Source organism: Hippocampus bargibanti, linkage group LG12 (genome assembly GCF_051943395.1).
Source record: "Hippocampus bargibanti isolate YZ-2025 linkage group LG12, ASM5194339v1, whole genome shotgun sequence".
Taxonomy (NCBI): Eukaryota; Metazoa; Chordata; class Actinopteri; order Syngnathiformes; family Syngnathidae; genus Hippocampus; species Hippocampus bargibanti.
In genome coordinates, this window is record NC_142745.1 from 4001445 (window position 1) to 4026496 (window position 25052).

Genomic DNA, 25052 nt, shown 5'->3' on the forward strand with positions numbered 1-25052 from the left:
AATGAACGGATACAGATCACAACCTCAATTTGCATAAGATAACAGTGCAAGCCTCGTTTGATGCTAAATGTTCAATGTGGCACTCATCGTCTTTTTGGCTCATGAGTGATCAGACTCGTGTTTGTTCATCTTCCTTTTTCGGAATGAGCCAAAGAGATAGAGAGAGATGAAAAATATTCCAATATATATTTTTCTTTTCATCTCATTCACTGCCAGATGTGCACAAATGTATCCACTCCAGTGCCAAGGTATTTGTCATTGTCACTCGAATTCCAGGACCCACAGAATATTGACTTTTAGGACTACATAAGCATTCGATGCAGCGTAAGAAACCTTAGACTCTTTTTTTCATCAGAAAAAAAAGTTAATTGCTAAGTTATATGGGTCTGGAGTTATATGAGGTGCAAGTGGGCTTGGCTCTACTGCTGTCCCCTCGTGGAAGGAAAAAAAAACATTAGCAGAGGTCTGATCAGCCCTTTATTGCCCCCCCGCCCTCCACCCATGCAAGAAAAACCATAACCCGAGCAAATTCGGGAATGGCGCTCCACGTCATATTTTCAAATCTCGAATAAATTCGGTAATGACCGTGAATGAATTAAATTGGGCCATTTTTCCAACAACCTGTCATTATTGTGTGGTACTGTATTTGTGTTATGGTGGTTGGATTCAGTCGGTGTATTTCTAATATGAAGCGCTACCTTCATGTATGGTACTTGGTAGCGTATGCTTTTTTTTTAATCAAATCATACTCCACAAGTGGACCAGCTGTTGTGGCTGGTGAGCAGCGACCTATAGTGCTACGTTTAGCCAGAGTGTAACATACGTTCCCGTAGACCGTAGATACAGAGAGGTGACCTTGGCACAGCACAACTGCCAAACCCAACAAATCTGAATTTAATGTTTCCCCAGCATGAATGATGCCCAAATTAATTGTTGTCACTGATCATAATTTTTTTTCCTACCACAGAGGGATCCCAGGGAAGAAATGCGGTACCATCATCCTGTCTGCAGAGGAGCTGAGCAACTGCAGAGTAAGTAAACTATTATTAGTGAACCTTTGCAGAAGTTGCTTGAAATGATTGCGAATGGAAAATATTGTGGTGATTTCCAAATGGGTTTTCTTTGTTCGATGTGTGTTTTCGGTGTGGTCTTTTTTAATGTAAATGTTGGCTCAGTAAAGGGTCGGAAAACATCGCTCCCTAGACCACCTCGAAAAAGAAATAATGTTTGACATCAAATTGTAAAACCCTTTTAATGGTTAAATTCATACAAACATATATCAACTTCAACCCAAAGCAATTTCTTTTGTCACTGAGGGGGGGGGGGGGGGTAAGCGACAGAGTGATCATATGAATCACTCAAGGGACCACTCCACACTATCAATCTGGGATTGCTGCAATGTGTGATCTGCTCGAGAAAGGCGAGACGTACAGTACAATAACTAGAACTTGATTGAGCAACGCGACAACTTGTGGACATCTACCAAATGTGTATTTTGAGCAATCACGACAAGAAATGAAAATTTCCATAAGTGGAACTAGCTAGTGTATCAAAATCCAGTTGGTTAAAAAAAATAAAAATACATGACCTTATACACAGGTGTGCCTTATATGTGAAGTAATATGTGGCAGAAATTTTTAGCCACAATAAGTCTCGCTCTTACTGTCAGCAGCCACCGACTCCATTTCCCTCTGTAGAAGAAGTAGTGCGTAACTGCAGCCTCAACTGTAGCGCCTTATAATGTGATGTGCCTTATATTTGGAAACCTTTTATATATTTATATATTATATTTGGAAACGTTTTTCATTCATTGAAGGTGTGTCTTCTAGTTCATAGCATCTTATATATGGAAGCACTTTTAAAATACACCATTCATTGGGGTTGCGCCTTATACTCTGGTACGCCTTATGCACTGGAAAATATGTTACCGTGAAAACCGGCAGCAGAATGAGGTGATGACCTGAAGCTAATTGTACGAATTTGCGTGAGCACTTAGTCAGATGGGGAAATCTGAGAAGTAGCAAAAAAAAAAAGCATCGACTTGTATTTACATTCCAGTGATTGACAAATACTCACTCATTGACATCAACTTATTTAATCTCCCGAAACCATCAACCCCATATACGGTTGCGTGTTGATGCCGGCGGCTAGTTCTGACCCGTTCACCCCTCTCACAATACGGCAGACAGGACATCTGTTGTCACCCAGTGCGGTGGCGCTCTGTTGAATGAAATGGCCCCCGCAACATGATGAGGTGAATGCTGATCATTCTCTCGACTAAGCCTGCGGTCTGAAACTGAGGATGTGCTCCACTGAACTCACCGCACACACATTACAGCAGGATATTGGAAAGCAAGAGAGTGAAACTGAACAAATTGCGCAAAGACAGAGGCAGGGAGGCAATGAAAAAGGGAGGGGATGTTGGGGGTCGAAGGGGGGCAGGTGTGCTATATTGAAAACCACAGCAAATGTGCAATTAAAAGATGAAGAATTACAGCCGTCGTGTGTGAGTGTGAGCGTGTGTATGCGCACGAGTGTCACATAGAATGCAACAAACACAGGGTAGCGAATCGATAGAGGATTATTTCACACCCTGCAGGTACCAACTCGTACCTCCAAAATCAGCTTGGATAATGACGGTATGACTAAGATTTGCTTAATGAAAATGCAGCCCAGCCTGACCTTATCCCCATACAAAGCACACATAACGCACATTCAAGCAGAAACACTCACTTTTTGCAAACAGTATCCGTTAATTGAATCCCTCTTTGGAATACAAAGTTGTTTTCATCATTACTGCATCTACCCATTGGAATGTTTAATCCCCTCCATATATTACATATAACAAATTAATGAATAACCACTTTTCAAATTTGAAGTAAAAAATAATGACTGTTATTGTGGTTTACACGGAATATACATGTAAACCATACATATATGCATTCAATCATGGAATTTCACAAGTTTGCTTCTCGGGCCGAATAAAATGATGTGGTGGGCCAGATGTAGCCCCTGGGCCTTGACTTTGCCACCTGTGCCATAGACCATGAGAGCGCCGATGCGTATTTGGAATTGCCGTGGCTTGGAATTGAAGTAGATTTCTGTGGGACAGGAGATGTGAGACAATCTCTTTTCATCAGTGGATGCTACAGCTTTCAAAATTTAGCTTGTAGCAGACGTGCACATTCCACCATGACGTCCCTGATCCACTGGTGAAAAGGAGGTTTTGATCCTCTCCTCTTTCATCTTTAACTGCTTCACGCAACAAAGAGGGTGCAGAAAGTGTTTAAGATTGAAGACGGTCTGTGTCTTTTTGTGTTGTCACATTATTTGTTATTTTGTTTGTTGTCAATATGGCAAGGGTGGCTGCCTTTACAGCAGCTCCTGTGTTTTGTTTTTGCTGCTGTGAGATGTAAATTTCTCCACTGTGAGACAAATAAAAACTCATCTCATCTAATATAATCTGCCAAGCAAACTCTGTCATGATTGTCGAGGTGACAAAGTTAATATGACTAAAAGATGTTTTGAGTGGCAAAAATCTTGGAACACGCTAGCGGTATAGTTTCTCACAAAATATTCAAGGAAAGAGAGAATAGGCTTCGTAAGTGATTCAAGTTACCATGACAACCAGGGGCAGACTTGTTTAAATCCCGAATTATAATTTACACTGCTCAGCTAAATCTTTCATGTGGTAGTTACCACAAATCTTAACACACCCGTCCGTCCCTCCCAAAAGACAAAAAAACAACAACAACACTATTGTAGGCCTTTTAAGCTTCTGGCTTTGAAATCATCCCATGAGCCCTTGAGTAAATTTATTGGTGCGATTTCCAGTGTTAACCAGACGCGGCATTTTATTTACATGGTAATTGGTTGCGCAACTCCACTTTTTATGATAGACTTAATCTACACGGTGCGCTTGTTGTCGCACATCTTTGAAGAGACGGCTGTAAAACAGAACCTTGGCAGACCCCAGGTTTGCATTGGTTTTTTTTTTCGGTTGCTTATTTTTACTTGCATAGTTGCATCGTTTGAAGAGGACGTTTGCGCCATTGTGGGAATGAATTCCCGCCAACCAAATCGGAGGCCCTGATCCCATTTAAATTCAGTGCAGAAGAGGTGTCTAATCTGTAAAGGATTTGCCTTATCATGTAACCATTCGCAAGTTTCTGGTACAGACTAATGAATGGTTGGATGATATAAGAAAAACATATGTAATTGTTTTATGGATCCCACTGTTCGCTCTGAAGCTTAGAGAAGATGGTGACAAAAAAATTCCTGAAATGTCTTGAACTATTCATCAAAATGCTTTTGAGTCAGTACGAGCTGTCACCTCCGTTAGCCCGTGGAGTGTCATCCCCAAGAGAAACACAATGAGCAACCAGCGTTATAATTATGCAGGCATATACAGTACATGCGGCATCGCTCTTTCTCCAAGGAAAAAAAAAAGGCATTGAGTGCATGGGTATGAATAATTTTCAAACATATCAACACCTTGCAGTATAAATGAACTTCATTTTTTTTTATCATCTCCTGTATTGTATGAGATGAATGTGTACCCAGATGAAATGTAATGATCTCTGCAAAACGACATTGGCAAATGTGGCAGATGTGCAGGAGGTACTGTATACACCCCCAGGGTGATGGAAAACAGGCAGATGAAGTTCTTCTCGTTACTGGAGTGGTCATGCTTGCTTAAAAGTGCCTGGCTGGGAGTGATGATAACCACACAAAAAAAAAACGCAGGCAGGAGGTCACTGTGGGAGGAAAATGCAACCAAGAATGCGAGCGGGGAGAAAACATTCGCATAAAAATCTGTCACACTTGGAACCTCGCATCCATCCTTTCACTGATATGCCACCCAGCACACCGGCTGACACGAGGTGCAAGCTGTGACATTAAAAAGCTATCAAGCTATCATTAGTAGAGCGCTGGCTGCCTGGTGTACGACCTCAGGCGCTGATGACAACAACAGCAATTTATTGTTAAAGTGTGTGAAAGTACTGTAATGAACACTGTATCGCGTAGATTAGCCGCAGCGTGCATCCAAGCGTTAGTCGGACCTCTTTTTCTGTGCACAATGGAGACAACCACTGGGAGGGAAACATTAAGAAAGTACCTCAAGCCTTAAAGGACAACCGCCGTCACTTTTTTGTTTCTTAACTGACATCAGACAAACGTTTTATAGCATCTAAAATACCCAAAACACGCAGTATGATATTTTTATTCAAATGCAAAACACCCATAAAAATGACTTAAATTCACTGCCCGACGTGCAAAAATGTGTCCACTCCAGTGCCAAGGTTTTTGTCATTGTCACTTGAATTCCAGGACCCACAGAATAATGAGTTTTAGGACTACATAACCATTGAATACAATGTTAGAAACCTTACACTCTCTTCTTTCATCAGAAAAAAAACAAGTTAATTCATAAGTTATATGGGCTTGAAATGAGGGCGGCTGTCCAAAATACACTGCAATACATACATATTGCTTTATATACAGTAAAGTCTCGTTATATCGATATCGGATATATCGATAGTCCCGGTTATATCGATACTATTTCTATGCACGCACAGAGAAAATTACATGCAAACAGGGTCGGATATATCGATAGTCCCGGTTATATCGATATTTTTTCGGGCTCCCTTGAATATCGATATAACGAGACTTTACTGTAGTTCTTTAACAAAAGCTTAATCTGGAACAAAGCGGTAACATGGAAAAAGAGAAATATTGCCCCCTTGTGGAAAAGAAAAAAAACATTGCCAGAGGCCAAGGCCAGCGCTTCATCGTCACCCAAGTATGAAGAAACAAAACCCAAACAAATTCGGGAATTGCGCTCTACGTCACACTGTATTTTCAATTCCCAAATACATTTGTGAATGGCAGTGAATGAGTTAATGTATTCGTCAGAGGAACCATGCTATTGTCATGTCTTTCCCAAAGCGAGAAGCATGGTAAAGCTGTCTTTCGTGAATAAATAAAATCGAATAAGTTTGGCTTCACCTGATAGATATGTGATATGGTGAATTAAAAAAAGATGCAATTCATAACGTGGTGATCAAAACAGATTTCCCCTTTTGACTGCAATGGCCATTTTGACATGGAATTACGTGTAACAATCCAAAAATATAATTATGATGACATTTTCATTTCTCAACTCATTGATTTTTACTGCATAATGGCTTTGCAGTTGTTGTTGTTGTAAATTGTCACTCTAATCTAATGTTGTGTGTATGTATGCATGCGGCGTACAAAATCCACACCACATAATCCGCAAAAAACGTCAAACAATTTTTAATGGTACTTATCGTACGCCGCCTTCGTCTGCTTATTATTCTCCCCATCTGCTCACATGCTAGGATAGCGCCACTATGCAGTTCTGTGCCAACAAGTTAGACAAGAAGGACTTCTTTGGGAAATCTGATCCGTTTATGGTGTTCTACAGAAGCAATGAAGATGGAACGTAAGGAATGATCTGTCTGTCTTTCTGTCGGTCAGTCTGTCTATCTATCTGGCTGCCTGTCTATCTCTCTATCTTTCTATCCACCAATGCATCTATCCATTCACCCACCCTATACATCAGGGGTGTCAAAGTCATTTTTTGCCGTGGGCCACATTGTAGTTATGGTTTCCTCTCGAGGGCCGTTATGAATTTGGGGAACCCATTAGAATGTTTAAATCCCGTCAAATATTAAATATAGAGCACACAGTAAATTAATGAATAACTCATTTTCAAATCTGAAGTCAAGAATAATGACTTTTATTGTGGTTGACATCCAAAAATATGAAATTTTGGCTAAGATTTTAGCAATCATCATGGAATTGAACAAGTTTAATTTGCTTTCGCGGGCCGAAAAAAATGATGTGTTGGGCCGGATTTGGCCCCCGGGCCTTGACTTTGACACCTGTGCTATACATCCACCCTATCCATCCATTCATCTGTTCATCCATTCATCATTCCATCCATCCATCCACCTATCCGACCAACCATCCACCCAATCCATCTTCCTATCTATCAATCCCTCCATAAATCCACCCTATCCATCCATCCAACCATCCATCCAGCCATCCACCCAATACATCACTCCATCCATTCCCCCAATCCATCTCTCCATCCATCCATCCATCCATCCATCCAACCATCCTTCCACCCTATCCATCCATCCATCTGACCAACAATCCACCCAATCCATCCATCCATCCATCCATCCATCCATCCATGTATCCAACCGTCTAAACTGTATTCTATGTACAAAAAAAATCTGAATGCTAATTTTAGCTAGCTAACATTTGCCACTAGCATAACCAGATCTTGGACTGTATTTCCTTTGTCATATTTCATCACCGTGTTTCCACTGTGAATTTGTCTCAGCCCAAGACTTGAAATGGGGGAGGGGGGGAAGCAGGCTGTAAGATTTTAAAGAGTTGAACACTTCATGTCAGTCAGAAAAACAATAAAAGCTGAAGGGCAACCCTGCGGCACTATGGAAATGAATTACAGTGTGTCTCCAGCGGTTAATCATAAATTCCATCTTCTGTTCTACAGCTTCAACACTTAAAATTGGCTCCTTACAAATGCAGCTTCAATATGTAAAGTATCTTGTGATGCAGTCGAACTATAAAAGTGAGCGTGCGTTGGACAGTATAGACGCTATAGTAGAAGCTGCGGCACTGGTCACATCAGCATCACAAACGGTTTGGCTTTCATGAATTGACTCCAAGAGAACGCACTGCATATAGAAGAGGTAATTCATGCAAAAAAAGCATACATCAAAACAAAATTCTTCCTATCAAACAGTATTGTGTATCCTTTAACGCCCCATAAGCGCTCTTGTAGCTTTTTGGGCCGCAAGGAAGAGCATATTATGGGGCCAAGTACCTAACAGACTTACGGGGGTTTCTAATGCTTGTGGCACTTAGTGAAGCTCAAGTAATCCAAATAAAAGTGACACGCCTTGTTGCTTTGTGAGAGGATGGTTTGCGGTATTTAATAGGGATTTATATGCTCTGTGAAGCATTGCAGATAGCAGAAATCCAGCGCCACTGAAGGGCTCGGGACAGAGAGTCGGACTCAGATATGACATTATTCTCTGGGGTCTGTAAAACAATATCACTGGGAGACTAGCCAAGAAATAAACAATACTGGACACTATTTCAAGTGTCCCCTGCATTGGCGCCTCCGTCCTTTCCATTTCACGCTCCTCCTCCCCTTATTTGCATATTTATCTCTCACGTCTGCAAAAAGGAAATTAATGAGCAAATTCTTTTCACTGCCACTTTAATTCTTGCCTCCTCATGTACACTCTTTCTGTCTAGGTTTACGATCTGTCATAAAACGGAGGTGGTGAAGAGCACGTTAAACCCAGTGTGGCAACCATTTACCATTCCTGTCCGTGCGCTCTGCAATGGCGACTACGACAGGTAAGCCACAGAGCTCCTCTCGATATTCCACAGTCAGATGCCTAGACAAACACACACGCTCACATACGTCTTGATAACCCCCAGCCTCATCATTCTAACCTCACGCTCGAGTAATCTATCAATGACCTTCACGGCCCCCGATCACTATCCCTCCAAAATTGTCCAGTCGACTGATGGCAGCTATGACTGAACAACACGCACCAAACGTAAGGATGCTTGTGGTTCAGTAATAACCGGCCGACAATCAATATCATCTCAACATGTTGCACTGTAGTATTTTTTCATTTTGTCATGGTCACACAATTTGACTGTAGCTACATTACTACTCAATATTGATTCTTTCTTGAAAGCACACAATGAGTGGGGCTATATCACCACTAATTACATTTACTTTAATTCATTTAAATAATTATATTTTCATCTCCTGTTGAAGTATATCTCGGCTCTATTACTGTACTGCGCTTTACTTTGGAGTCATACAATCCTCCATGAAGCGTCTACAGCTGGTCCAGAATGCTGCTGCTTGCCTCTTGACTGGTACCCGTAAGAGGGAGCACATAATTCTTTATTCTTTGATGGGTCAGGTCTTAAAGGTCAGGTCTTAAAGGTTTAATTTTACTCCCTGGTGCTTTCTACTATCTTTGTGACTGCTTTATTTCCTGTCTATAATAGTTGTCCATGTTGAGCGCTTTGTTACAGCTTCAGCTGTTGTCAAAGCTCTATATAAATCAATATGTATTGTATTGTATTGTATTGTATTGTATTGTATTGCATGAGGCAAGGTCTAAATCTGTGGAGGGACGGGCTGGATTGGGTTTTGTTATTTTTACATGTGCACACAGCTGGGCGCGGTTAAAACAAAAGTGAGCTCTTACAGACCACTTTCCACTATGACCATTCGTTTCTGCTCATGTCTCATTATATGAAACACAGATATTTTTTTATGTTCCTGGAATCCTTCCACTTGAGTTTGTTGAATACACTAATTAACAAATATCATTGTTTAAATGATTTTGTTTAGTGTTTTCAGTTCAAGTTCAAGTGTGACGAAGTTGAGTTTTTTTTAGAAGAGTAAATGGGTGTCCTTGGCGTGAGACAATACACATGAGACGTAACATGGAATTACATTGAATTAATTTGAATTAATTAATTAAATTCCTCATTACATTGACCTTTAGCATCCATTGAATTGGACTGCGACAGAATCTAATGCTGTGATGGATTTCTCTTGTCCCATTTGGCATATTAATAAAGACACATCGTTTTATAGGGGATTTTTCAACGCGCTCATGAGTCTGCCTTTTGATTTAGAAGTCAGTGATGGAAAGAAAAGAAAAAAAAAAACAAGCTAAATCTGGAAGGAGCCATAGGCACTGATGAAATAAAAGTGACAGGCACATTTTCTCCTCTGGAAAGTTTGTGCGTGCTTCTCATTTTTTTTGTCATCATGTGTATACCTCCAGTTGAACTCTAATTAAGGGGGATGCTGCAAAAATATAGAACGTGTGTGAGATCAAAACTGAGCAGGCATAATGGATGAGAAGTGTGCATTCCTGGAGGTGGAACTCCAACGTGAAACTAAATATTGTGTGTGTTTGGGGATGGGTGGGGGGGGGGGTGTCAGCCATCGTATTACACATGTGCTCCAAAAGAGGTCACCAACCTGTCAGACTCGATCATACACTCAGGAGTGAGGTGGGCATCAAAGGCGGACACACACACACACACACACACACACACACACACACGTCGGTCCTGTGTTCACGAACATGGAGCATGAAGTAAATAATGAAATGTGACAAGTCACAAGCTGAAACAGTTTGAAAGGCTGCAGGTTTTGAAATATGACCAAGGCAGCACAGACACAGGTTAGGTTATACACTCGCTTTGTTTTTCCTATTCGTATTTCCAGTGAGTATTTATGTCAGAATCTCATGCTGTGATGGATGGCATGGTAATATTGCCATACATGCAGACACCAATAGCAACAAAGTGCATTCAAGACACTCCGTATTTTCAGACTTAGTATTAACTTACCGTATTTTCCGATGTATGAGGCGGACCCAAAAGCCTTCATTTTCTTCCAAAGATGACCCTGCGCAGGTGTGCCTTATATGTAAAGTAATTTTGAGCCACATCAGGTCTCGTAACTACTGTCAGCAGCGACCGACTCCATTTCCCCCTTGTAGAAGTTATGTGTAACCCCAGCCTCTATTGTAGAGCCTTATAATGTGGTGTGCCTTATATTTGGAACACTTTTATATATTTATATATTATATTTGGAAAATGTTTTTCATTCATTGAGGGTGCGCCTTATATATAGAAAAAGTTTGAAAATACACCATTCATTGGGCGTGCGCCTTATACTCCGGAAATTACGATTGTTTCTTTCTTTTTTTTCTATTTTTCTTTCCTTCTTTTTTCTTTTTTTCTTTCTTCGTTTCTTTTTTTCTTTCTTCGTTTCTTTTTTCTTTTTTTCTTTCTTTCTTTCTTTTTTCTTTCTTTCTTTTTTTCTTTTTTTCTTTCTTCGTTTCTTTTTTCTTTTTTTCTTTCTTTCTTTCTTTTTTCTTTCTTTCTTTCTTTCTTTCTTTCTTCTTTTTTTCTCTTTTTTCTTTTTTTCTCTTTTTTTCTTTCTTTCTTCTTTCCTTTCTTTCTTTCTTTCTTCGTTTCTTTTTTTCTTTCTTCGTTTCTTTTTTCTTTCTTTGTTTCTCTCTTTTTTTTCTTTCTTTCTTTCTTTCTTTCTTTCTTTCTTTCTTTCTTTCTTTCTTTCTTTCTTTCTTTCTTGAATCTGGCCACTTCCGGTTTCAAGTAATTTTTAGACAATTTAAGTCATTTTTATTGGTGTTTTGCATTTGACTAAAAATATCCTACTGCATGTTTTGGGTATTTTAGATGCTATAAAACGTTTTTCTGATGTCAGTTAGGAAACAAAAAAGTGACGTCGGTTGTCCTTTAAGTGAAACTAAATATTTTGCCGTTAAGTATGACATACATTAGCCTTGTTATTATTTACATGATTAGAATGAACATGAGAGTTTCTGAAAATATATTGGAGAAGGGCGCACTCGCCAATGGCACAGCACAAAACAAATTGATGGATAACCAGTTTTTGATGATGCCTGTTATTGTGGATGACATCCGCCAATTTGAAATTTTGATTCAGACTTTCGCAGATTTTGAGATGATTGATTTGCTTTCGCGGAGCACATAAAATGATGCGGTGGGTCACATCTGGCCCCAGGGCCTTGATTTTGACACCTTTGTTTTGGATGATAATGGTGATAATCATGACGTTTTCTATCCTAGTAATTATAATTATACTAGTTATTGTTCTTCAAATCAATAATACCTGACAAATTTCCTCCAAGCTTTTGAGCAACACTTCCAAAATTAATGTACCTTTGTGATTTAATTTCGTCCATATACAATATCTCAGAAATGTTCAATTTTCATCTGTGGCAAATATTACAAGGAGATTTTTGTAATTACAGCCGAAGAATGGTTCAGAGGTAAATGTACTCCACTTTTGGTTTTTTTTTTCACTCTCTCAATCACATGTATCTCCATTACTGGAGATGTGTCATTTCATTAAAAAAGTCTGAGAATAGCAGCAGATAACCATGGCAGATTAGTTCTGGAGTGCATATTGTTTTGTGAGTTCGAAGGAGGCATAAAAGGATCCAAAACTCTTGATTCATGTTTTCAATTTGAAATCATGATGAAAATAAAAATAAGAACTGTCTTGGTCTCGAACACAGTGGCCATAAGCTTCAATTTAATTTAAAGCTCCTTAGGCGTCATGACCACTTGATCAAAATTTTTCAGTACCATCTCATTTATTCCACTGTTTTTTTGCAATTGAGAGAAGAGGCGTGACATTGCCCCCACCAAAGTGACAAGCACACACTTGAAGATAACCTCAAAAGGCCAACCTGTCACCACACGGCAACCGAGGCCAGATGGCAGAGAAGTAGTTTGGCTTATTCCAGGCCTCGGGTCCTCTGTGACAGCTTTCTTTGAATCGGGGCTGGTGGAGCTTCTAACGTCAGCCAACATTGCAAGGACGAGAAGCACCGCGATGAGATAGATGGGACACAGATATGAAGGTGCCCAAAAAGTTGTTTTTTTTTTCGTCTTTTTGCTCCAAATGAACATTTCTTTCCTGGTGTGACGTCGCAACTTCTTTTTCTCCAAGTGCTACAGTTTGCAAGTTACATATTTAAGGCAAATTTCACTTTACTATCTATCTGTTTTGAATGAACGCATAGCGGTAGCCCCGTAGTTGAATTGGATATGTTTCTGGGGCCATTGCTTGACTACTCGTTCATGTGTGTTTTGAATCCAAATTTCAATAAAAAATGTTATAAATAAAATTGATTTATTGCTGCCAAAGAGCATAGTTATAAAAGGAAGACAAGAGCAATGCAATGCAGAGCATTTTTTTCCCAGTAAATTAAAATATTTCAGTCAAATAAAGTCCATCCATCCATTTTCTAAACCACTTTATCCTCACAAGCAGTCACAGGGAGTTCTGGAGCCTATCCCAGCTGTCGTCGGGCAGTAGGCGGGGCACCCTGAACCGTTTGCAAGCCAATCACAGAGCACACAAAGACAAATAACCAATTTGCACTTCGGGACAATTCAGTGTTCAAAGCCTTCCATTCATTTTTTGGGGGGGGCATGTGGGAGGTAACCAGAGTACCCAGAAAAAAAACCCACGAAGGCCCAGATTGTAACCAACAAGTGGAACTGTCAGGCCCCGCCTGCAGCTGCACAGTTGTTGGTCGTTTTAATCAGTGGCAAATAAAAGGATTTTCGGCACGACCATTCAGGGTCGGGTCATTGTTTGTTTCACCCTGTCAGGTTGTTTCATCTTGTCACGTGTTACTCTTAGTTTTGTTTGCTACTTTGGACCTTTCTTTTCTGATGATCTTGTCGTTTGAGACTTTGTTCATGTTTCATCACACAACATTCCACAGACCATTCACGTGTAGTATTTGTCATATGTGATGATCGTTTGTGGACACGTTATTATCCCTCATTTTATACACTGTCGCGTTATTGAGTATATGTGCTTGCTTTCAACAGATTCCACTGGAGAAGTGATGCTCGTAAGCACCTCTTCGCGTTTTACACCATATATATGGATGCTATTTGTTAATTGATTGAAGCATCCACTCGGAATGGCGGGGAAAAGGAAAATGATATACAGTGAAATGCAAACGCCACTAAAAAATTCATGATATACAGAGCAAGTATTATTGGCAATCGGAGATCTGCGGGCATATCTACTTTGCCGATCCTCAGGGGGATGAAAACATTCCGCTTTATATCATGTATTGTATGGCAGTATGATAAAAAAAAAAAAAAAAACATTTGTCCACAAGCAACCAAAAACGCTTGGACTGAAAATATCGTGTTGATGGATAATCTGCCTTGACGAAATAAAATGCGGTAAATTCACCACCTCATTTTCTTCCAGGGTATGTTTGTTCAAAACACTCCCTCCATCTTGCAATTGGCACTCAGCTGTTGATTCCCACAGTGAACGCTCTATGTATAATTTTCCAAAAAACACCAAATAAAAAAACAGCTCACTCCAATTTCCCATCATTTGTGTCAAAAATGCATTCCTTCTGCCGCTTGCACATCATAATTGCCCCTGGGCGTGCTCGTTCCGTTCTGTTTGCCAGGCCGACTCTGGTCTTTCTGGCATAAAAATCGTCTTCAAAATCAGTTGCGGTATTTAACGTGCTTGTCTGAATTGTTGTGATAACATATGGACGAAGAAATCCGTTGAAATTCCTTCTTTTTCTGTTTCTTTCTTTGCAATTTCTGTACTAAGTGGATTTAATTGGTAAACGAAACAAGCGGCTAAGTGGGTTCCAATCAGTGACGTGCAGTCAGTGGAGGCAGGTGAGGCAGTGCCTCACCTGTCATCATGGAAAGCTGTCATGGAAATATCAAATGAAAAAATAAATTAAACAGTTAGATGTATTTAGTGATTTGTACTTTAAAGTTCTCGTCCATTTAACTTCACCGTTTTAGGATTTTTTTCAAAATCGCTGAATTTACCCTTCAAATACTAAGTAGAGACGAGCGGTGACGTCATTGATGACGTCAGTGCCTCACCAGCCATGAACCTCACCGCACGTCACTGGTTCCAATACACTTTCCTCAAATTTCCAATGGACTATTTGACCTTATGGTTGAATTCTTTCTCCAGAACAATCAAAGTGGAGGTGTACGATTGGGACAGAGACGGCGGGTGAGTGGATTTTCTCTTTCTTTGGTTGCCCGTTTGTTCGTCACCCCTTATTGACTCTTACGTTTTTTTTTTAATCTTCTTCCCAGCCATGACTTCATCGGGGACTTCACCACCAGCTACCGAGAGTTAGCTCGAGGGCAAAGTCAGTTCAATGTGTACGAGGTAAATTGTCTTTATGGACAATGACATTATTTTCATTTTTTGACTTTCAAGATAGGGAGAGCAAATATTTCACTCTATGAAAAGCAATAAGGACAACGTGTCAGGATCTTCATGCTGCTATGGTTCACTAGATCCACATCAAGGATAAATACCTGTCTTTTGGATGTCATCTCCATTTTGTGTTACTCTCGCTTCTTCTCAACCTCCTAGGTTGTCTGAAAGGCCTTTTTACTTCTTTTTTTTTTTACATCAGCAGATTGTTCAGGGTGTCACACAAATTGTCATCCCTCCAGGTTAAATTAGGGGTTGTCACTTTCACGCCACCCATCCGTAGAGAATCGGTGTAATGAGCTGAGACATCTTTGGGCTCACAATTGACATCTCCCTCATGTTCTCCAGCTAGTTGAATGTGAGTCATGCACCTTGAGCCTGCTGTCCACTACGCCCGTCGATCTACATCTTATATCAAACAAATGAATGCTACAGCGACATTGACTCACAACCCCATGCCCCAAAATCCATTAAAATAATATGTAAATAAATACATAAATAGACAAATAAAAATTAAAATAAAATAAATGAAAAAATTAAGTTTGAATGTAAATGGATACAAAAATTGATAAATAAAAAATAAAAATACAAAAAATTCAAATGCAAAGTTAAAAATAAATAAATACATAAATACATGTACTGTACATAAATACACAAATAAATAAATACATTAATACATTAATACATTCATACTTAAACATGTAAATAAATAAATACATAAATAAATAAATAGGTTTTTATTACTTTGTTCTCAAAATTTTTAATTTTAAGGTTTGATATTTGATGACACTGATGAGAAGGTTTCTTCAGCCGTCATCTGTACAAATTTGTACAGATGACGGCTGAAGAAACCTTCTCATCGATGGACCACTCCTGTACGACTGAGAGCTACACAGACGTATTTGATGACACTGTATTTTTCTCGTACCATGACGAACAGCATCACTTTAAATGGGCTTTGGTGGATTTGAACAAATTCCAAAATGACTGAATGTTATGTGAGATGGACACACCGTCGAAGAGCTTTATGCAGATTATGTGCATAACTTTGCCAAACGCTAGCGTACAAACCGGTAATCATCTCTGTCTTGTTCTTATGCAGTACATGTACATTTTCCTGTTGTGGTATGAAAGAAAAGAACAGAAAATAGGATGTTGAATGAAATTAACTGCCATCTGTTGGAATGGAGCAAATTCTAAATCATGGCAGTGCTTTATTACAATCATTTCTGAATAATGCTACTTTCATGTCGTCAATACTGTTTAGTAGTTTTAATTACATTTATTGGTGATTGTTTCTCTGATTGCTTTGTTTGTTATCTCTAGGTTATAAATACCAAGAAGAAAATGAAGAAAAAGAAATACGTCAACTCTGGAACTGTAAGTGTCGCCCGATTGCCTCCTTTGTGTTTCACTCTTACTTGTATTGTTCACAGATGGAGCCACAGGATGTGCAGAACACCACAAAATGTTAATTATTTACATCGCACCCAGTTATAGAAATCATTGTTCCATTCAAGTATTGTGTACCAAAAACAAAAATCATTGTACTTCCCCCCAAAAAAAAGAAAATGGCATTCAAAGAGCTTGCTTAGATGTAATAAGCACCCCCAAAGCCTCCTTCTTCCTACTATAGCCATGTGCAAATGATGGACACAAATAGAAGAGATACAAATTATCTTGACACACACTTGTCTCGAAGAAAGTAAAAGAATCATCCAACAGCAGCCATCTTTATCTTCCCGGAATGTCCATGTAGCGCTCACTTGACATGGTTGTTTAGCCAACGAACCAAATTGGGATCATGTTAATTCTGATTTGTATTTTTTATTCTTTCTTTTAGGTCACCTTGCTCTCATTCTCTGTGGAGTCAGAGTTCACCTTCTTAGATTACATCAAAGGAGGGTAAGTGCCCAAGTTAGTTCTCTGACTGGTTATGTTATTTATACCATATTTTATTTTATTATTATATTTTTTTTATTATATTATTACCATATTATTATTTTATAACCAATAATAATTATAATCGCTATGTCTTTGTCAATATATATGTCATATATATATATATATACACACACACCGGGGGAGGACGTACAGTAAAGTCTCGTTATATCGATATTCAAGGGAGTCCGAAAAAATATCGATATAACCGGGACTATCGATATATCCGACCCTGTTTGCATGTAATTTTCTCCGTGCGTGCATAGAAATAGTATCGATATAACGAGACTTTACTGTATATATAAATATATATATAGTTTGTAGAAGATGTATATCAAAATGCTACCGATATCAATAATAATAATCATATGAGATGATACTAGTAACAATCATTCTAAAACAAATACAGTAGTACCTCGGCTTACGAACGCTTTAGCTAACAAACTTTCCACCTTTTTTACGCCATCTTTTGTGTAGTTTTAAGGCTTATTTAGTAGAAAATTATGTTATATCAGGACCTGGAATGGATTATTCTCATTTTAATGGTTTCCTATGGGAAATTAATGTTTGGAATACACTTCGCCTTACACACACTTTCTGGGAACCAATTAAGTTCGTAAACCAAGTTATCACTGTATGAGATTATTAATATGATGAAACACTCCAACATCTCAGCCGTCGAATTTTGTCACACCCATCGGGACTGAAGTGTGAACAAGTGTCCTCAAAAGCGGTCATTTAACAGAGATTCACCAAAGTGACAAGAGGCTCCAAAAGATGTCACAGCTTACCTAACACTGACCTTTAAAATCAACGGTCTGCACACACACGCACGTTATGCACAAGGAGAGAGAAAACTTCACAAAAATAGTCATCTTTGGCAGGTTTTAAGAATGACATCACTGTCACCGCATTTCCCGCAGGACAATTGTCAATGCAACCGTGCCGAAGAGGCCTCATGAATAATACAACCGCGTGTAATTAATGCTCAGGTTAGCAGGGTCGGTCGTTGGCATATTCTCAGTGCGCGCCTAAAACTGAAAGGTTAATGTGAATCTTTAAGTCATTCATTTGGTTATCATTCTCCTGCCTTCCCCCCGGGCTGGCGTTCACATGTAATGAAGGGATGTCACTTGGGTCCCCCGCCCCCCCAAGAGATCTCGTCACTGTACCGTAAATTAACGAGAAGAAGGCAGAACTTCATCAACGAGGGGAGAATTAGATTATGATTTGTTCTTGAAGTGCTTCGTCACTTTAATTACTCGTTAGCGCTTTCGCTTGTTCCTTCCATTGCTCCTCTTAGAGGTGAAAGTGGGATAAGGTATAATCACTTCAATTTTTCGGTGCGAACTGCGGTTCTGCGCTTGACACACAAATTGAAGTGGTGATGCCTTTTGGACCTTTGGCACCATCGGAAATGATTTATGAAAGTTGATGAGGGAAGTTTAGTACATTTTATCTTCCCGTGTTTTCCTTTCCAACCCTACCTTCTAGGACGCAGATTAATTTCACCGTGGCTATCGATTTCACAGCATCTAACGGTGAGTGATGCGACGCGTGTGTGTGGGGTTGTGTCACGGCAGAACAGATCGAAGCGCTCTTTGAGTGCAGAATCAATCAAAAGCAGATGCACGAGCGGGCGGCTACGTCGGGTACTGTAGAAACGTTGTCACCTGAAAGTGATGATCTTTGCTCCATCACTAAACGGTGAATTAGCGGAACGGTTGACAAAATATGAGACAAAAACCTTCGAGAATTGATGAAAACAAATGTTGGGGCTCTCAACAAGTATAGATGTTATTGATATATGTACTCTCAAGAATGGCTGATTGTGAATGACCAAACAACCAGTCAAGAAATTCAGAAAGGTCACAGGTATTGACAAGCTGTCCGACAAGTCTTGGTACAGTAATGAGATGAGATGATATCACCTTTATTGATCTCACATTGGAGAAATTCGCCATAGGATGCCACAGTAGAGTCGTTTTAGCGATAATAGCTCCCTTTGTGTCTTAGAGTCCAATCACAGTCATTTTGTTCTTCAAATTCATGATTGAAAAGTAGTCTGAATTCCAATCTGGTTGACCTCTAGGTTTTTTTTGGGGCGAGATAAATGAATGTTTATAAATAAATACAGGGTGTCACGGTGGAATTGAACACTCGATATTGTTCCTCTGTGTCATTGTGAATTTGGATTGCATTGGATTAGCCTTTATTAGTCTCACAGCGGAGACATTTACATTTCACAGCAACAAAGTGATGAAAGTAAGAGGAAAGGAAAGGAAGAAGTAGAAAAACAAAATATAGTACCTTCTGTCAAGGCAGCCACTCTCGCGGCGACATCTTGAAGTCAAAACAACTAAATAAAAAATAATGTGACGCAACACAGAAGACACAGACAATCATTCAATCTTAAGCACTTTTCTGCACCCTCTTTGTTTTATGAAACAGTTCTAGATGAAAGAGGAGAGGATCAAATCATCCTTTTCACCAATGGACCAACCCGACAGCAGTGAAAAAACAAAATCTTTAAAGAAGAAGATTGTGTTGTATCTGAATGAGCTGTGCGCTATGTATTGTTTGTTTACTCAATAGGGAACCCCTCTCAGTCCACCTCACTCCACTACATGAACCCCTACCAGATGAACGCCTACGCCATGGCACTGAAGGCTGTTGGGGAGATCATTCAGGATTATGACAGTGATAAAATGTTTCCTGCTCTCGGCTTCGGAGCCAAACTTCCTCCCGACGGACAGGTGTCACATGAGTTCCCTCTGGTAAAGCTCCGTAGCCCTCAGAAGACTACTCGACTTTTGTGTTTGAGTTCCGTATGAATCTTTAAAATGGTCTTTTGGTTTTTAGAATGGAAACATGGAGAACCCTTACTGCAATGGTATCGAGGGCATTTTAGAAGCCTACCACCAGAGTCTCAAGACGGTCCAACTTTATGGGCCGACCAACTTTGCACCAGTGGTGAACCATGTTGCAAGGTAAATAAAATAAAAACAAAATACGGGAATCTCATGGCGGTAAGTCAGGAAAAAAAACATGTTGACATTTTTCGCAAACTTTTTAACTCATTCACTGCCATTCCCAAATTTTTTCAGTTTTTGTTTTTATTTGCGGGGGGCTGCCGATCAAGTGCTGGTCAGACCTCTGGCAATATTTTTTCCTCCCACAGGGGTGCAGCATTTGGCTTTTGTACAGCCGCACCACTTGCACCATAGATAACTCCAGACCCATTACCTTAGGAATTCACTCTTTTTTTCTGATAAAGGAAGAGAGTCTAATGTTTCTTACTCTGCATTGAATGTTTATGTAGTCCTAAAGCTTAATAATGGGTTTTGCAATTTCAGTATAAATGACAAAGACCCTGGCACTGTATTGGACACATTTTTGCACATCGTCTGGCAGTGAATGAGTTATTTTTATTAAATTAATTAGTGATTAAAATAAATGTAAATATCACTATAAGTCATTTAAATAATTGTCGAGTAACATATATGTCCGCTTAGCATTGAATCTGTCATTCCCTCAATAAAATCTCAATAAAATACAATCCTCAATAAAATACACCCAAACCTGTGCTGTTAAAACTGCTTTTGAGAAGTTTAAAATTCAGCCTACTTTTGGTAATCAAATTTGCAGAAGTCAAAAACACTCAGTGAGAGGTAGCGTGTCCACTAAATTCACAATCAAGCTGAATTTGTCCATTTTCCCCGGCAGTAAAATGACAAAAGCACCAGTCTTGCAAAATTTGGCCCTTAACTTCAAACCATTTGAAAATCCATCAGCAAAAATGACGTTTGAAACGACTGTGAAAAATCAGCTGTGCATTCAAATGTTTTTATATATGACAACGAGAAAAAAAATAGATCTTTTGATGCGTTACAATACAATACATTACAGGAATGGAAGAAACAGTGCCTTCATTACTTTCCACTGCCATCCACTTTCCAAATACTGCATTCTTAAATTCATTTCAAAACTCCGTTCGCGATGTTCTGACATTGTCTTGAAGAGGAAAAGTTCAAATTAAAATATATCAAATCAATCAAGCGTGCCAAAAGTAATGTGTTGTACAGTGTCTGGTTTCACTATGCAGACCCCCCCCCCCCCCAAAAAAAAAAAAAAACAGACACAATAAATTGGATTTGACATCCACTTGCACATGAATTTACATCACATGACAGCTGTCGACGGAGGCCTGATTTAGTCGACAGAACAAACGACACGGGATGTGTCAAAGTTAACATGCACTGGCATACACTCTCATGGACAAATTTTGATATGATCACACACAAAAAAAAAACACTTCAAAGCTAGTATTGATCACCATTGCCTGATGTGAATGTGTCATGATTTGCAAGGTGGTGGTGGTGGTGGACCCCTTAAAAAACAACCAGGAAGGAGGAACAGGGTGTATTTGACAAATTGTATTAAACAAAGTAAGCAGGAACAAAATCTCAAACAATAAAGTCAATGGAACAAAAAGGTCCAAAGTAGCAAATAAAACCATGTGTAAAACATGACAAAATGCAACAAACCTGACAGGGTGAAACAAATAATGACCCGAACACTGAATGGTCGTTCTGGGAGTCCTTTTAACTGCCACTGATCAAAACAACCAACATATATAACACATTTTTCCGACATAGGTTATCTGATGAGCATTTTGCATGACAAAGTACTTTGTGATCATCATTTGCTCTTTGACGTTGAATCAAACGTGTTCGTGTGGGGGTATGTGTGTGTTGTCCATACACGCAGGTACGCGGCGTCAGTGCAAGACGGCTCCCAGTACTTTGTTCTCCTCATCATCACAGACGGAGTCATATCAGACATGGCTCAGACCAAAGAGGCCATTGTTAACGTAAGTGCGGGAAAGGTTTGTTCAAGACAGTTTCATCAAAATGTTGCTCATGAAGAAAGCGGCAGATGCGGTTGGGGTGTTGACGGTGTGTGTGGGGTGTGGGGGTCATTTTAATTCATTAACATTCCTACATTATAGCCCCCCCCCCAGGTGTCCTATTAAACAAACAAGCAGAGGATTACTATAATCATGATTGAATGTGTTCAAATGCGTGCTTACGACGGTCATGGAGTGACCCGTGCTCTCATCAATTTGCAACATATCAAAGTATGTGTTTAATACCGTGTTTTCCGGTGTATAAGGCGCACCATAGTGCCAACCTCCAATGAATGATGTATTTTCAAACCCTTTTCATATATAAAGCACACCGGAGTATAAGGCACACATGCAATGAATGAATAAGGTTTTCCACATATAATATGTAAATACTTAAATGTTTTCCAAATACAGTAAAGTCTCGTTATATCGATACTCAAGGGAGTCCGAAAAAATATCGATATAACCGGGACTATCGATATATCCGACCCTCTTTGCATGTAATTTTCTCCGTGCGTGCATAGAAATAGTATCGATATAACCGGGACTATCGATATATCCGATATCGATATAACGAGACTTTACTGTATAAGGCACACCACATTATAAGGTACTACAGTAGTGGCCAGGGTTACGCACTACTTCTTCCACAGGGGGACATGGAGTCGGTGGCCGCTGACAGTAATTGCGAGATCTGTTGTGGCTGAATATTACTTCACATATAAGGTGCTCCTGCGTATGAGGCCCAGGGTCATATATTGAAGAAAATAAAGGCTTTGGGGTGCGCCTTATACTGTCCACCGGAAAATACAGTAAATACCCAAATCTATGGGTTTTTTTTCTATCTGAATAGAAGCTTTTTGTGGTGTTTTAAGGCTATTGCATGCGCTTTATACTTGGGTAAAATAGTAAATAGCCAAATCTAGGGAAGGAAGGAAGGAAGGAAGGAAGGATGCAAGAAAGAAAGAAAGAGAAAAAAGAAAGAGAGAAAGGACCGTATTTTCCGGTGAATAAGGCGCACCCCCAATGAATTGTATCTTTTCAAACTTTTTCCATATATAAAGCACACTGGAGTGTAAGGCACACATGCATTGAATGAAAATGGTTTTCCAAATATACAGTAAAGTCTCGTTATATCGATATCGGTTATATCGATAGTACTGCTTATTACGATACTATTTCTATGAACGCAAGGAACGCCTTATACTGTACACCGGAAAATACAGTAAATACCCAAATCTATGTGGGTTTTTTTTCTCTCTGAATAGAAGCTTTTTGTGGTGTTTTAAGGCTTTATACTTTTTCTTTATATTTGAATAGAAGCTTTTTGCCGTGTTGTCTTCTACCGAGCACTGATTTTCCTCCTCCGCAGCCAGCCACCCGCCGGCTCAGAACACCCAGCAGACTGGATTTAAAGGGAATTTGCGACTGTTAGTCAACACATTAGAACAGCCACACCTTCCTTTTAAGATCTTGCCTGCTGCTCTATCGCACTGTTTCTTCTGTTTGCTGACTGATGCTTGACACTTTTGCTTTCACCCTCTTGAAACTTGGGAGTTGCTTTTATCCACGCTGGCAAAGTACCACCGCCCCCTTCCACCCACTTGTCAAAATAGTAAAGATGGCATGTGGGAAAAAAAAAGTTACACAACTTTGGATGTGTCACTAACCCGTATGTGTGACAGTGAGGATTTAAAAGCTATAGCAGTTTTTGCTAGTCTACGAAAAAAAATGCATCAAAGATTTGTAACCTTCCCTGTGGCCCCTTCGCCACCTCCCTTTACGAAAGTGAAACTGACTCGCCTACACAAACCAGGACTTCTGCTGTCTCTTTCATTCTCATCCCCTTCTGCAGGATCAAATCCCGCTCTCAACAGACATGTCACCCCTATTTCCCTATCGACCCAAATCCTTCACAACCTTTGATTTCTTGCGCTCTCTCGTCTTCTTATTAACTGTCTGTCTTTACCTTTCATCTCGCCACATATGCCAAAAGCACTCGGCTGCACTTTAGATTGGAACTGGGATATTCTTGAATAAAACTTTTAAAGGACAACCGACGTCACTTTTTTTGTTTTTTAACTGACACCAGAAAAACGTTTTATAGCATCTAAAATACCCAAATGCAAAACACCAATAAAAATGACTTAGTGTGTCCAAAATTGAGCTGCGAATTGGGCATTTTCAGAAAGTCCCGCCCCCAGTTCGTGACGTCACGCCAAGACGTCTTGCATTGCTGGAGAATCCAAACAATGTCTACAGATTCGGAGAATATGCTTTCTTGTTCCACATCCAGTGATGAATATGATTCAAATAGTTCTGAAGAGGAAATCATCCATGTTTGCAATTGATTAAAGAATTTATTTATGCCATTTTGAGGCAACATTGGGAGAAAATCTCTCACCCAAAAAAAAAGAGGCACAAAATGGCAACCTCCTGTGGCCACCTCCGGTTCCACAGACTGATAAATTCCTTATATGGTGCTTGGACGCCCTCTTCTGGCCTTCTGGTGGCTTTTGAGTGCAACACGTGGTCCCCAGACCAAACAAGTACAGCAAAATACATTGACATGATGGAAGGACCGCTACAATGCGTCTTTTTTACGGTAAAGGGCGGTCCTTTAGTGACGTCACGTACGGACTCGTCACCACATCATAATTCAACGCCGCAGACATATCATCACTGTCACGTCAATTTCTATTCATTACTACATCAACTGACACGCTACATACTCAATCATTCATATCTTCTGAATCACATCAAATGGATTCACATTTATTACTATTTTATATACTTCATTTCATCTCTAGAATGCTATGTCTCGCTATTACTACTACTATTACTTTATGATCATACAATCTTCACTTACGCTTGGTACATATGACTTCTATTACTGTAACTTGACTACTTGAGTATGCTATTCTATGTGCGGTCTTATGTCTATTTCACTTATGTCTTACTCTGCCTATGCTTTACTCTTTGGCCTTTAATTCTCTGTTTAAATGTTTAAATTTTACTGCTTGCTTTTACTGTACTCATGTTTAGTATTGATGAGTTTAATCTGTTGAACTCGTTTTATGTTATTTTTATGTAGTGGATTACATTGATTATGTCGATGCATGGAGGTTAGATCTAGTTAGCTTACAGGCACATGTTTCACGTGCTATTCTTTATTCATCAGTGCTTCTATTGAAACACAGTATTCTTAATATTCATGATCTTGAGCTCTTTGTCATGTTACATATTCAAATCATGTTTCATGATTTTATAGTAATGTCTTAGTTTTTGACGAAG

The 25052-nt window shown here is 39.5% G+C and overlaps 1 protein-coding gene across 1 annotated transcript; it reads left to right on the top strand.

Annotated features, from left to right (window-relative positions):
• The first annotated feature begins 972 nt into the window (after positions 1 to 972).
• LOC148890031 (copine-5) lies at positions 973 to 24951 on the top strand. The gene is made up of 12 exons (XM_089010684.1): positions 973 to 1031; positions 6366 to 6469; positions 8323 to 8427; positions 14654 to 14695; positions 14782 to 14857; positions 16235 to 16288; positions 16752 to 16813; positions 18344 to 18390; positions 19445 to 19626; positions 19712 to 19839; positions 21620 to 21722; positions 24940 to 24951. The coding sequence occupies exons 2-12, from the start codon at positions 6378 to 6380 to the stop codon at positions 24949 to 24951; spliced, it is 903 nt and encodes a 300-aa protein (XP_088866810.1). The 5' UTR covers positions 973 to 1031; positions 6366 to 6377.
• The last annotated feature ends 101 nt before the right edge of the window (positions 24952 to 25052 follow it).